Genomic DNA, 16089 nt, shown 5'->3' with positions numbered 1-16089 from the left:
ATTCAATAGTTCGCACCTACACATTTTGTCGGAAATATAAATTGTGTTTTATTAATGGAAAGGCCGTTACACTAAAAGAAAAGAATAGAATAGTAGAATGAACCACCAAACCCATTTTCGCATTCATAATATCAGTAGGGACCTCTTGGCGCGGTTATTACTTTTATAAACGCTGAGATACAACTGACTATACAATATGACATTATAATCTATATCTGTATGGATGTAGGTATGTATGTAAGGCGCGATTTACCATCAGAGGTGGTATCTAAACCGGTCAGACCGGCACGGTAGCGCGCCAGCTTCTTTGAAACTCTTGCATCCAAATTACTACTTAAATTGTTTATAAATTTTACTAAAACCACACTCGCTTATTATTAAAAAGGGACTTCACAGGAATGGATATCTCAGCGTAATGAACTAAGTATTAAACAAAACGTTTCTATCGATTCGATGGTGTTCCAAATTATTGTTAACAGAATAATAAATGTTTGTATGGATGTGCGTTGGGTCGATAGATTAATAAAATCGTTCCCGCTATCATCTGGGATTGAAAATTGAAACTGCTAGGATATAGATGTTTAGTAGAATCGTGGCATAGCGTCAGTAGTATTCCCATAACGAATTAACAAATAAGTAGATAATTAAATAACTTAGAGAATAACGTAATTTAAAATATTATAGCGTCCGTGTCTTTGTAAAAAAATCTACCGGAAATATTAACCAAAATGCGTATTTATAGTTTAGAAAACAAAATGATCCTATGAACTTAATGCTTATAATTTGGCAGATATTAAAAAAACTCTGGGCCTTCTGTACAATAAGCAAAACTGAATTTGCACGGTACGACGATACCTAATGACTACCTAACCTAAGTGTTATTTCTTGAGTAAAAAAAAACACGTTTATTTTCTTTAAGATAAATTAATGGCTTAGCAAAATAATATTAGTGTAAAAAAATATTTAATAAAAATAAATTGTGAGAGTGTAAATTGAGTTACCGTATCAAAGGGGGTGTTAAAAACGGTTGGTAACATTAAATAAGAATTTCCTGTTATTTTCTCTAGCCTTAAACGCCTTTCATTGTGAACACAGTAAAATTGATGCCGTGAATAAGCGTTTCTAACGTTATTTCTTTACAAAATCACAAAATATGTACCTCTTTCAGTTACTTTTGTCGTGTATCTGAGCTTAAAGAGCTAAAAATAGAGCGTGTACCGGATGACAAGGGCTGTCAATATTAATTGACATCATATGTTCGGGTTCCCACAGACTTAAACCTACTCACACCAAAAAAAAACTTACTTCTACTTTCTTGATTCACGAATCAGTATGAAAATTATATTATATGGGACGATAGTTAAAGAAGATAATATATATATGTAGTCTGTAGACAGCGAAAGCTTCAAAACATTCGCATTTTCGGGATTTTCAGGATGAGGACTTAACTCACAAGAAGTAAAACGAGCGACCGAGCGAACGCGACCACTAATTGCGCTTGGTTAATAAGGTGTATATCTTGTAGTCGCGTCAAATCCTCATAGACCGCTTTTTTGTACAGAAGAAATGATCTCTGAACACCAGCATTAGGGCACCTGTTATCTCGGGCTCTCAAACGGTCTCAAAAGCCAAAAGTCCCAAGATAAGCTGAGTTGCTTCCCTGTTTGTGGTAATACACTGTCAGTACACTCCTACTTGAATATTATTCTAAACTAAAGTGCGCTATTATAAGATGTAATAGTTCGTGATACTTTGTTTTGTTATTTGCTCATGACAACGTTGCTATGAGCAACGAAAGATGGCAAATTGGCAACCCTGTACACTAGTCGGCTGAATGCCAATAGGAGGGAGCGGCGGCCCTCCAACCCCTCCCAGCCATTTCTCCCTCTCAGATTGATGATAGATTAAGTAATGTACTGAAACGTGATAACGTACCTACTTAATATTATGAGGTTTCAGGACAGCAATATAAAAATACCTACGTCTAAAAACATTAACATGTTACAGATAGTCCCGAATCTGTTACATAACAAAGTGGGAGATAAATATTTTTGCCTTTATTATTTTTTAAAGGTAGACAACAAGTAAATTAATTACGTGTGATACATTTGCAGTCATAACAGATACATGGCAAAATAGTCAAACCTTTACAAAAAGGATAACGTAGTTTTGTTGAATACTATATCAGTCTATTTAAAATGTTAAACAAGACCAGTAGCGCTAGCATGCACGCCACGAGATAATTATCACTAGAGAGTTATGTCTACCCAATATATATATGGATGCTTGCCCTAAAGACAACAGAACTAACGTCTCTTGCATATCAAACTAATGAAGATAGGTACTTGTAAGTTGTAACGTTTGTAACTAATTTGTTAGTGGGATTGTTGTGCCATACATATCGGAGTTGAATTAAACTGGAATGTGTTTTCGGCCCGGTATTAGCGTTAAATATTCCATATTGGCCTTGAACGAGGTGCGATAACAAGAAGATTTAACGTTACTGTTTAGTAGTCAACCTGTGTTAGGTCAATATAGATTAGAACGCATAAGACCTTTTGCAGTGGAGACCAGAAATAATAAACTATCTTAAACCTCACCACTCCAACCTTATCCTACCTTATTCCTTACGAAAAGTTGTTAGGAAGATATCTTAACTATTTTAAACTCTATTCGGTTGGCAATCAAAATTGTGGGTAGCAACACGAGAATGGGTACGTGATTTCTTGATGGGTCAATAGTTAGTCAAAAAATACCCACCTACATATACTAAACATAGTAAGCAGTTATTTTAATTGAAAATCGTATAGTAAAACTAACAAAGCTATCTAAGATCCAATCTTAAAAAGTAAAAGTGTAGCTAACGTGAAATAGTGACATGAAATGCTGGATGCATTTTGATTTTATGCTGACCAACCAGTGGGCTTATGATGTATTTTTTATGACCGTCACCTGCCATCTCAATTGTTTTTTTTTTAAATAATTGGCGTATGTTCGTTCCATACGTTCTACGGAGTACCTTACAATAAGTGCAAAACCATAACATATGAATACAACAAAACTACGCAGGGCATGCAAGTATACACGTCCTACTAAGTGTCGCCCTGTGTGTCGACTTAAGCGTAGGTGTTATAGCTCATGTGCCTGTGATTACTACGGCAATCACGTGCTTTAGACACAGTAGACGGACGAGCTCTGCCTCAAAAGTTCTATTTCTAAAATCCATGGCGACTCTCGCCCAAAAGACGCTTTAAGGTATAAATCAAACTCAATAAGTGTTACAGCATAAGCCCTCGAGATGATTCTTCCGTAGTCAGTGTAGTTAATTAAACATTATCTATTTTGCAAAATCATTTACAAAACGGAAAGGCTTGCTTTTATAATATAACTAGGAAGGTACTAATTAGGTATGTAAAGTTTGACATTAGTCATAATTAGTTAGCGAAGATTATGTATTATTAATAGCTATGTAATAACGAAGTTTCCACGTTAACCTTCAAAAGTAATGATAAGAAATATTACTTCATAATGTTCTCTCCAAATTAGCGTAAATCGTGTGTTGGGTTAATCGGTCAATGCTACTTAGTAGTTAGGAATTTTTGACAGGGTATTTCATCTGTATAATATAGGTAACTAACTTGAGTTATTTAGATTATATCATTTACCTAAAGTTTTAAAGACATTATCTAGACACCTACCTATAATTTTTTATCTAATTTACTTGTATTCAAACCTAGCTATTTGCATAATTCATGATAAATAAAAGATTACCTACACTAGCCAATTAATTCGCATTGAGAAAGCTTGAAGAGTCTTAGCTCTAAACCCAGGGCTCTCTAGACTGAGCGGAGAACTATTCTCAGCAATAGGACACTAATAGCGCTGAATAAGAAATGTCGCCAGCCCTAGTTCGAGGCTCATCGAGCGTAGGTAATTGAAACCAAGTCCAACCGGAGCCGTCCTTCTGTACGTATTTTGTAATCTGTGCTAAGGATGATCTATTACCCCAGGACTATTTATTTATTTATTTACATAGTAATTTATTTAAAAACATGCCCCAAATAATACTCCCATGGCATACACCGTAGTCTCAGTTTCAAATAAACGAAATTAACTCTAATCGCTAATAATATTATAAACTTAAACATTTATAATATTAGTAGCGATTTTTACATGACGATTTGGCACACTTGCAAGTTGCATTTAAATAAATCTTGTAGTTTACTTTTTGTAGATATATTAAGTATGCAAATACCTGTTTACCTATCTACATTTCGTTAATTAGCTTGTTAGTTATTGATTGGTGAGAACTTCCGGGCTGGTTAGGTATAGTTAAATTTTCCACGCCAACCTTGAATGTGTCGCGATAAGAATTACTCATACCTGTATTCCTCCTACGTCTTATGAGTTATTTAGCGGTCACTAATCAAACATAGGCAGCATTGTTTACTGAGAATAGATGGAGTGGCGCTATAAGTAGACATAGGAACTACGAATGTAGCTGTATAATATAATAGCTATTCTTATATATCTTTGCACCTGTTCTAGAGTTAAAAGGAGGGAGGCGTTGGTAGATCTGTTACTGATAAGGAAACACTAAATTGTAACTATACTTACCTCGGTAGGTACTAGCAAGAAAACTGACTCAGTAGGCCGCGTAAGCTAATGTGTTTAAATCGCAAACTAGTATTTACTCTCGTTTCTTGAACACAATTCTTTTGAACACTCTAATTTGCGTCGATTTCCGCGAGTGTGGTAAGGTGGGTCATTAATGTAAATAGGAAACAGAAAAGGTCCTGATATAGACCCCGGTGGTACTCCTACTTCACAACTGAGATGTTAGACCGCTTTCTTATCCACATTAACTTTCTGAATGCTATCTTTAAGGTATGAACTCATTAAATCTAATGCTTACACCATGAATTTCGTAGTGAGAAAGAGGCCATTATGTTTAAAACCAAAGCCCACTAACCCGCATTGGAGCAGCGTGTTGGGTACATGCTCTAAAACCGTCTCTCATATTAAGAGAGGAGGCTTGTGTCCAGCAATAGGACGTTAGGAGGCTGCGTATGACGATGATATAAATAAAAGCTATGGTAGATAAGACACGTTACAGTGGCGTGCAACGTTGCAGTTCATACATGCAAGAATACAGTCTATTGTAAAAAAATCAAAACCCGTATTTATCCATTTGCTTGGTATCATCCGCGCGCTAAATGCCAACCTATTCTGTGCACTAGTTATTTTTTTGTAAAATTAACCTACTATAAGAAAACTGATAAATATATTGGTAATAAGTTAACCTAACCTACATATCTTATATTTCGGAATGTTCTATACCAATAAGAAGGTTGGTATTTTAGTATTAATTAACTAGGTACCTTAGGTTTGAGTTTTGAGATTATTGATAGCAGCTTAAGATTCATTTCCTTACCAAAATAGAGTTAGATAGGTAGGTTACCTAAGCTCTGCAATTAGGTATGATCTTAAAACTACATTAGGTAATAGGTACCTACTTACTTAATATACATATATTTAAAATATACAAGGAGCTACCTAAATAAATGAAATGCTTTCATGAGATGCAAGCATGTTGTCCTTTCTTTGTTTTGTGCAAAAAACGTTCAATAATATAAGGATAATCTAAGTTCCCGACGGGTTAATCGATTCCATAGGCTAAAATCTAAAGTGACTAATAATTTACTCAGGTGAAGCAATACAAGCCATAAAACCAACAGGTACAACGATCAATATGATAATCTTAAAGTTCAGTGCCAGCTAGGGGTCGGTTATAGAACGCCTAACTCGCAGAATCAGTGAATGTAAACAAAACATTAGGATTTTATCAGTATTGTGCACCGAGCGGAGACATCGGCCGGGCCGCCCGGTCAAGGTATCCGGGCCAAAGGTCGATGACAGCGACCGTCACAACTTACACAGCCGAGAGGGCGAGAGGCTGGCTCTACTGCCGGCACCGGCGAAACGATTACCGCCAAAACAAAACACTCGCGTTTGTGTTCTAAGTTCAAATTGAAATTGAAGATTCTAACCTGATGATATAGATTCGTTCTCGGATTTGGGTGTCGTGGGAGGCATCGGCAGCGGCATAGACGGCAGCGGCTGCGTCGGCTGCTGTTGCTGCTGCATTGTGCACGCAGCGTTGCCGAGCAGCGTTTGCGCTGTGTTATACGTCATGCCGTCGTCGTAGCCCCAGAGCTCCAGCCCACCGTACTCTGGCGACGCGAGGGACTCCGGCGACATCACCATAGCCGCTTGCAGACCTAGAGCCGATGACGAGGTCACTTCTGAGGAGCTCTCTTCGAGCATACGCAGCGGGAAGCCTCCGTTGTTAGACCAGCGGCGTCTCATGTCGAAGAGCGTGTCACACGCCCTCGGATCTTCGACTGCCGACGGACATCCTACGCTCCTCCAACACTGCACTTTTGCCCCGCACTAAAACTATCTAACGCTATTACATTTACATCCACTAGTCTCCACGGCGTCGAAACCGAAACGAATCGTTTCTAGCCGTCGACCGGCTTCGGGTTCACTCCAATAAGATTTAAGTTTTATATTTTGCAGGAAATCCTTGCGAGCACTTCACACTGTGATCGAAAACTAAATTATTTTGCACGATACGGTTATTTAAAATCGGAAGAAGATACCGCGTAATGTTTATGAAATTTCACAGCACGATCCACGCATGCGACCGTCGTCAACGAAGTACGTAGAGCGAGCGCAACGAACAAGCGACGCGGCCGCTCTCACTACTCACTGCCACGGTCGGGCGTGACGTCACGCCGCCCCGCGCCCGCAGCACCGTCCCCCGCGCGTCCCCCGCCGGCGCGCAGCCGTGGCACAGAAAGTCAAGTCACCGGGCGATAGAATGTAGCGCGCCGATAATACCACCATATTTTATGAAGTAAATTCTTGCTTTCTTTATCAAAACGACTTTGTCGTTACGCAACTTTTGAACCTGACATAATATAGTAGATAGGTACTAGCCTATCTGTTAGGGTTCACAGAAGCAAAATTTTTAATCTTGCTAAGCCAAAGTGATTCCGAGTTCTGAGTAGAGTCAACAAATGACAAAATATGTGCAAATAAATTTAGACAAAAATCAATATTAATAAAGAGTATATATAGTATATACCTACTAGGTCTAGGTAACTACTTGTAGCACAGAATTGAATAAATATGAGTTCCTCGACAACTACCAAAAACAGTGGACGCTGTTTAATAACAGTTCTTGTAATGATCATAGTTTTCTGATATCTACATCCTCCTGAATTATTTTCTACATCGCATCTTTTTACTTTTGTTCCAATTAACGCGTCCTTACGTTATCTCTCTTGCTGGCTACAATCATAAACACTAACCAATTATTTGGAGTTTCGTCGATTAGACTTCTTTGTCAAACCCTTAATTTAAACGTATTTAAATCATTTTGTAAATTTCATAAAGGTGTCTGATATGAGATCCGTTTATGTTTATTTTTAGTTACCTACCTGCCTAGATGAACCCTTATCACGATACAGACGATAAAGGTAAGGTCGTTACCAAAATTGGCACCTCTTAGTCGACCTAAATTGCATGTAGGTTATCTGTGTTTTTGCGATGGCTTACTTTATTATCAGTCTCGATTTCTATCGAATTCATGGTCATTCGATTTTTGAATTAGGATATTAAGCCCGTGTGATATTTGTTACTCGGTTTGCCTCGGTCATCCAGTAGTATGCAACAGTTTACAATAAATTACCGACCAAGTGAAAATGCCGTAGATTAGATTAGGTGGTATGACGTAGACATGATGTTTTCGTCATCGCATCACGTGTCCGCACGGATCGTTGACCTCCATGTTTTGGAAATACGCATCTTGTGTATTCACCAAACTGCCCAATTTCCGTGACATTAAAACTATTTATCTACCTACTAGCGTTCAATGGTCCAAGAAATGAATAATTTATCAATTTTAATTTTCCATCCATTTGGGTGTTAAACTCATTTATACACTTCGCCCATTTACACCATGATTTATTTTCAATCATTAGGGCGATTTTTCAAACTTAACAAGATAATTATTTGCCTACCACTTTATTTAATTCCTGAGATTGTTCTAGGTTTATTTATGAGTTAGTAGGTAGGTTCTTAGATCTGATTAAGAAATAAGATAAATGAATTAAAACTCGCTTAATATTTCATGGAGCTATTACGGAAAATAAATATTTGAGTAAGTTAGTCCCTTGAAATTCTCTACTAGCTCAGAAAAGAGTTGAAGGTTTTAATCATATATACACACCTAGCTTATGTAGCTAAGATGAAACACTACGTTTAGCTAAAAACCCGCATTTAGATCACCAATCTGACATGTACTGTATAACATTTACAGATAGACAAACTTAGCGGTCAAACTAAGAACACTTCTCTTCGTGTTCGGGGTTCACAAACAAAATCTTATAAGGTTATTTTTTCGTCAATAGAGATTCTGCGTATGCACAGAGCAGATAATACCCCGTACTGCAACTCACAGACCATCCTGCTATGTCTCGTATTTTGTGACTTTCTTGTAAAATATACGTAAACACAAGTGTAACCCTCAGTCTTAAGCGGTGTAAGCTTGAAAATTACAAAATCCCCAGACAAAATGCGTCAGTAATATCGATCCACCAAAAATCATGACAAGTCAAAATAATAACAATGGGTTTTTTGTTCTCGTCTGTACTGTTTGTACAGTCGGAGTCGTGAGGTTGGCCAGTCGTGCGTGCAGCAAAGTGTTCAATTGGTCTCCCCCCTACCCCCTACTTCTTACCACTACAATTCGCTCTAAATCACCATTTGGAGGAAACACATTTGTGCAAGAGAAAAAGATTCAAAATACTTTAAACAACAACCGTGGCCAATATGCTTAATATAAGAGTAGATAACAACTAAAAATGCATGCTATAACAATGTTACTTAGCGAACTAATCTGTGTAGTACGAAAATACTCCAAATCTTTGAAATTGTCTCAACATCTTTCAAAAAAAAACGAGACAATGGACCTATTTGTTATTATAGCTGTTTTTTGGGGTCATACCGAAATGTTTATAGTAGGTGCATATAGTATTCCGTACGGGTACTTTCGTCATAGATGAACACTCCCGTACGTATTTTATTAAATAAATAAATATACTACGTCAATACACACATCGCCATCTAGCCCCAAAAGCGTAGCTTGTGTTATGTGTACTAAGATGACTGATGAATATTTTTATGATAATTATACATAAATACTTATAACATGCATATAAACACCCAGGCACAGACAGAGATTATTACTTATAAGTCAAAATTCTATCTACGGCGCTCGATGGTTCTGTTTGCATTAAGCGTCACTGAAGTAGAGAGGTTAGTTTACGTCTATGTGTACGCCGTTCCTAACCTATAATATTATACCATTACGTTACGAACCTTAGTTAACAAGGATAAAACCGCAGGAACAGCTAGTATCATAATAGTACCTATATATCGCAAATTAAATCGCATTTAAACCGAAATTGAATTCAAATTAATTTTCTAATATGCTAACTTACCGTGAATCTGTCAAAGTAAGGCTAAAACCGTATTAAAACGATACTTAATCAATTTAACTTTCAGTTAACTGATTAAGTTCCAAATTGTATAATAGGTGGTAACTTAGAATAAGTGTAGACAAATTACTCCTACCTACTTGCTTTATCAAAGCTGAACACAAATTAAAAAAAAAACGTTATAAGGATCTCCTAGCAAGAAAAGAGGGCTCTTTGACCAAATTATCGTGGATGGGTCTAAATTCCATAATGTTATAATAAATATCCATTGACAGATGTGTCTAGCAGTTGATGAGTGTAATTTTTAAAACACTTAATAAACTTTTAGTAACGATATATAATCACAGTCATACGCTTAAAAATGCTTATAAGCTGTCCCCTGCGTACAAAGTGAAATGGGCATGGTGAGTATTGTACTTAGATTTAGAGTCGTTAATTGCACTACTGACTTAATTTTTCATCCAATAAGCCAAGCGTAGAAGTATGGACGTAAATGAACTTTCATTTGAATTTTGCATGAGAAAGCTCAGGAGAGATGATCCTTTTTGCCCCGACGTTACAGTGTTTCGATATTTGAAAATGACTGTTCGATGGGGCCAGTCAAATCGAATACTAAGGGTAAATTTTTAGCGGTCTTCTTTAGTAACGCAACAATTACAAAGCATTTGTACTAGTAGAGCATTTTGTGCACGTTGCACTGAGAAAGGCGTGGCTGTCGGTGTTATTACGGGCACACCTACGCCTCATGTTTGATGGACACACGGCGGCACTTTTTAATTCACGTTCCTTACGTGCCCTGCGTAGTGTTGCTCTGTCTGAAAAAGATCATTTTCCACTTACCATCAGGTGGGCCATTTGCTTTCTTCGTTATAAAAAAAAAAACTTACATAATATAATTGTCATGAAACATATTAACAATATAAAAAACAACATACCACATTGCGGTAGAGCTTTCGTGATAGTTTATTTATACCAGTTTGTCTTCTTACCTGTAACAAATAAAAATACTCATTAAAACGACATTTCTTAAAAAAAAAAAAAAAATTTTAAAACTACAGTTTTGGTCGATTGGTCTTTAACTCTCAAAAACAGAACTAAGTTAATAATAACAAAAATAATTAAGTTTTTCAAAATGTTTTAATTTATTTGCATGATATTTTGTTTATGGCGATCCCATGTTTTATACCCAATCCAATTACAATTTCGTTTACTTTGGTCTATTAAAAACTACCTTCAAATATAGGAATAGTTGGTACTTTAAACAAATTGTTTTAGTTACAACTGTGACTGTTGTCACCGCAACTTGATTCACTGGCGGCGTTAGCTTACAAAGCATTATAATATGTTTCGAAGCCTTTTACAAGTTTTTTGTAGTATTTTTCCGAAGAGTGACTTCGGTTGATTTGTTAACCCGAAATTGCATATTGATGCTTCATACGCAAACGTAAAGCTAAGCCGGCTAACCGGAACACTGTAGCGTGAAAATAAACGCACAAATCAAAAGACACAACCCGGTTTGAGCAAGTCCTGTTATCAGGTACAGGACTTGGGCTACCGGCGGAATTTAGTTTGATGTTGTCTTTATTTATAAATCGAGGGAAATAAATTAAACGGAAAAAAAGACCACCCAAAAAGATTAGAATTTCTACTTATTCTTCTCCTTTATTGGTAATAGACTAGCGCAGATGTGGCCTAAGAAGGGACGCGCTTGCCTAGAGGATGCCTACTTTCCTCTTTAAAAGATACACAGTTTCAAATCCCAGCCATGCCTACCTATAAGAAAAGAATATGCAAAAAACTCGCTTTGTGCGAGTTGTGATTAACACCATAGGGATGAAAACCCACCCGGAATTACCTATATACCCACCACCTTGTAGTGCGACGGTAAAATGGTGAAGAGGGAACGAGATTGTACAGAACCTGAGCACACTCCCCGAAGTATATCCTATAAAACACCGAAAAACTACCTTACGACGATGATCGCTTACTTTGTGTATTTGAAACATTACAACTCCCTTACTCTTTTTCTATAAAAATCAAACTATTTTAATAAAAAATATATGAATTGTAAGAATAAAAAAAAATCATAAACTTCTCTGTTTTATCAAGTATACATCTATAATGGATCACCGCAATTAAGAGTGCTTTCATGGTAGAACACTCGACTACGCGACAAGTTTGTATGTTCGCAACCGGTTCGAATTTTCCTTAAGTTGTCGCACCTTTTTAAGTCGGGTGGGTAGCTGATGTCGTGTTTTTACTAGTGATGCAGGCGCATAAAAAGTGGACGCGGCGGAATGGTCTGCTGAAGCGCAATTAAGACCAAGGTCTCCGGGTTATCAAACCCGTGTCGGCGACTCGCGATGCCTGCCGCGCCTCGTTGCCACTGCAAAAAATGTAGCGCATAATAAAGACGATGGTATTAAAAGATAATGGCCGGGTTAACACGCCGGCTGCATAGTCTTAAATGCCTGCATAGGACTGGCTATTCGTCACGCTTTATAGCAGAATAATAAGGCAACCGTGCCTTCGGTAACCGATGCCATTATCCAGTCCTTTAATTGCCAGTCGGTATGGTCATGAAACTTTTGGTTAGCATTTATCTCCTTCATACAATTTTCATCTTTTAATATCAGGCGAACACAGACGGTTTTGCAAAATATATTGCAATAACCAAACAAAAATAGTGGAGTGTTCAATGTCTCTGGCCAGGAGCCATTAGGTACAGCTAGAGGAACTCAAGGCATCTATTGCATACACAATGTTCAAATCCTGTTCATTGACTCCTATGCACTTGACAGTCACTGATGTCATGCGCACTAATGTGACCTGGTAAGGAACCGTTCTGTTCTTCGCAATCACATGAACACTTGCATAATATCTACACAATGCATATCAAATGTCAGATGAAGCTAGCCTTTGAGTGAAGAACCTTAGCTTTACTTTCGCTTGCAAGTGCCATTGCTTCACACTTTTCATCTATGTACACTTGTAATGATTGCGAACTGAGCTTGATTTAGAAATGTATGTCTAAAATCTCAGAACTTAAGAATTGTTTTTGCATTCTCATCAAAGTTCTTTAAGATATTTTAAAACGAGTAGATCGAATCCTATCATTTACGTGATGTAACTAGCGAGTCTTAGAAGTGATACGCGCAATCGAGGCCTGCCCATGAACTGCCAATGGGTTTTAAAGCCCGGAAAAATGATTTATGATATTGGTGAAACCAATTGTAACAATTTTTATTGAAATTAGACTATGTCTTATTTAAGTAAATATAACTAAGAAAGGAGACATTAGGATAGAAAAGTATAATATTAAGTATTTGTGTTTCCAAAAGGCGGAAAAGAGCAACATTAATCAATGTTAAAGTCAGAAAAATAATTGATTTATGATTACTTTATGGCTCAATTTACGAGTTCTTGCGCAGGAACAGGTTATTTTTGCAAAATAACAAACTTAATGCGAGATGTCGATGTTCGTTATGTGTTTATGTTGGACTCTTTATTGCGAGCCTGTACAAATAATTCTCGAAGATGTCAGGAAATCGACAAAAATAAACACGGGCGAGCGTTGTAAATAATTATTATTCAAGTAAGGAACAGGACGTTGAATATAAGTAATGTTTTTTGCGAAGACTACGTGGGAATACGTATAGAAATATTGTTTTTGCAAAACGAGTTAGTTAACATACATATAACTAATGCAACGAAATTTCATGTGATTTTGAAATAATAGTAAACACTTGCAATTCAAATAGTATTTGCTAGACTCAAATAGGTCAGCAGAATTGCATCGGTGCTACGTCGACCGTTGTACGATGCGCGTGATTTGACTGCAGATAGATACAGTAACAAACTCGCATAAGCGCATAGCTCTTAACATGTTATACTTAAAGTTCACAATTTGAGAACAATGTGTAAAATCAGTTGCCTACCGTATAATATATTGGTTGCGTAACGTATTGTCCTCGCTGCAGGGTAGTTAATGATTCAATATGGAATTGGGACAATATTGTTACCAGGTGAAAGCCTCACTTTTTCAATGAGTAACGAATTTTCTTGAAAAGGCATAGCCATATTTATTGGACGAGAGGTATCTAGGAAACTATTTAAATGTTATGTTACATTAGGGTCATTAACACTTCAAAATTAAATATAGCCTCTTAAAACTGAAAAACAAATTAACTAAGCTGTAGGTGGAAAGAACTATTTCTCATGATCACAGCGGAACAATATGTAGACAAGCGCTTTTTATATTTTTATTCTGTAAAACTAAGTATCTATTTATTTTACTGACATGTACCGTGTCGCCTGTCAGGGCAAACGTTGACTCCAGCTAGGTGTTAGGGAATTTGCCAAAAATCCAAGTTTAAGAGTTTAATATAGAAACGGACAGACAACCTGGGATGTCTTCGGCATCTCTGCCAACTTTGCAATTAGACAAAATAATACTGTTAGCTAATTGAAACAAAAAATATACATGTGTATTTTACTGTCAGAACGAGATCATAGTTTTTATTTAGATCGATAGCACCTAATTACCAGATGTGTACCCATTGTTATGTATTAAAAATAAAATGCTATGATTAATTACATGTTGTCATATTTAGCAACGGTCTGATAGATTTAAAAAAAATACTGAATTTTTTTCAACGTGGTCGAAAGTAAAGTTCAATTTGTAAAGGTAGAATAAATGCATAGTGCGTTAGTTAGACGTCACGTCAGGCTAGCAGGAATAACATTGAGAGTAGTACAAATTGAAGATAATTATATCTAATTGCGAGCCACGGTCATGGCCAATAAGCAAGAACATGATAAGGTTGGCAAAAGGTCTGCATCTTTTCCCATACTAAAAGACATCCTGACCGTTAAATACTTATAACATTCTGCTACTATCAAGAAGTTGCACAAAATGACGTAAAAATTAACAATACATTAACTATTGATTTAAAGTATGTTACTATCTGACATTTAAAACTATGAGGTTACTAAATTTACGTCACCAAATGCATTTCGGGAAAACCGAACATAATAATGGTCTCTATCCTGTGGGTCTGGATATTCTTTTACATTCCAGTCGTAACACTCTTTTCATTTCTTTCATTTCATTCTTAAGTAAAATTCATAGTGCATCTATTAAATATAAAACAAAATTATTGTATAGGTACTGGTTTAATTTGCACTGCAATACATTGCATGCCATGCTGCAGAAGGAGCTCTACCTTCTTACTCTTTTTCTGTCGGTGGGGTGATTCTTTTTCTGTCTTTCCATTTTCGGTTTCCGAAATAAAATAGCTCTATTTTACAAATTGATAGAAGTAGTCTTTTTCTTTTTTAGTAGGTAAAAGGAGGACCAACGTCATTGTACCATTTGTATTTGTATTTGATTGTATTGTCCCTGGAATAACATACGTGCGCCAAATTTAAGCTGAATCAGGGGCTAGCTAATACTATTAAGTCGAAAATATTACTTGACAAACGTGTTATGCCTTGAAACGTCGAAGTTTCTCGCTTCACTTTATTAGTTTTACTATTTTAGCTAATACGTGCTTGAGGTGACTCGTGTAGATATTTTTATGCAACGTGCGAGCCTTACGAATTCCGGATACCCTATTAAGGAGATTGCCAACAACGGTTTCTAGATAGACACCTACGAGCGTCTGTCCTAGTTGCAATACTGGACAATCGCCAAGACTGGGTTCTACACATACTCGTAGGTGTAGGGATTAAAGTATTTTTTGAATATTTTGTTTTTTTTTATATTGCAGTACAAATTAGCCCTTGACTGCAATCTCACCTGGTGGTAAGCGATGATTCAGTCTGATTTCTACGCGATTTCATACCGGAAAGCTAAATCGCTTAGCGGCACATCTTTGACGTTGGGGTACTAAATAGCCACGGCCGAAGCCTCCTACCAGACAAAATTCTGTTTCAAGTTAGATATTCATAAATATTCTGTTTAAATACATCATTGCTCTCAATTTGTTTTCACACACTTCGTTTTAATTAAATGTGACACCGCTTTCCTTTCCATCTTCAAATAGGACTAATCTTCCTTATGCAAATGTAAATTTCCAGGTCCTGAAACTGTTAGAACGCCGGCTAGGAATTACAGAATAATATTTATTGTGGCGTGAAATACAAACAGAAACGGCAATATCCTAATGCAGCCGAAGTCACGTACAAAGGAACAACATACGGCCTCTCAATGTAACACGATAAAATGTCCCGGCATATAACGTGAAACACGACGAGTATGAAAATAGTCAAGTGCAAATACATGGATTGTATTACTCAAGCGTGTTAGGTACAATCCAAATTCCCCGCGAGCGACGCTTATATATTTCTGTATTAAATTTATTGCATATAACTTCTTGCTATGATTGAAGAACGACAACAAAGCTGGCATTAACGTTGCCATACCTATTGTTTCTGGAGAGTAAAAATGGTCGTGCGGCGTAGCGTGGCATCGCCAATGTGTAGCTGCACTTGTTTAAATTGTTGCCTTACCCACGGG

At 36.8% G+C, this 16089-nt stretch overlaps 1 protein-coding gene across 2 annotated transcripts in view; it reads right to left on the bottom strand.

The window, feature by feature from the left end:
* Positions 1–6715, bottom strand: part of LOC120624197 (ecdysone receptor-like) — a 45839-nt gene extending 39124 nt beyond the window's left edge. For both annotated transcript variants that reach the window (XM_039890588.1, XM_039890590.1), the window contains exon 1: positions 6051–6715. In XM_039890588.1, the coding sequence (XP_039746522.1) occupies positions 6051–6369 (319 nt within the window). In that variant the 5' untranslated portion in view covers positions 6370–6715. The remainder of the gene's footprint in view (positions 1–6050) is intronic.
* Positions 6716–16089: the final 9374 nt, after the last annotated feature.

This window comes from Pararge aegeria, chromosome 6, assembly GCF_905163445.1.
Source record: "Pararge aegeria chromosome 6, ilParAegt1.1, whole genome shotgun sequence".
Taxonomy (NCBI): domain Eukaryota; kingdom Metazoa; phylum Arthropoda; class Insecta; order Lepidoptera; family Nymphalidae; genus Pararge; species Pararge aegeria.
This window is presented reverse-complemented; position numbering and strand designations above follow the sequence as displayed.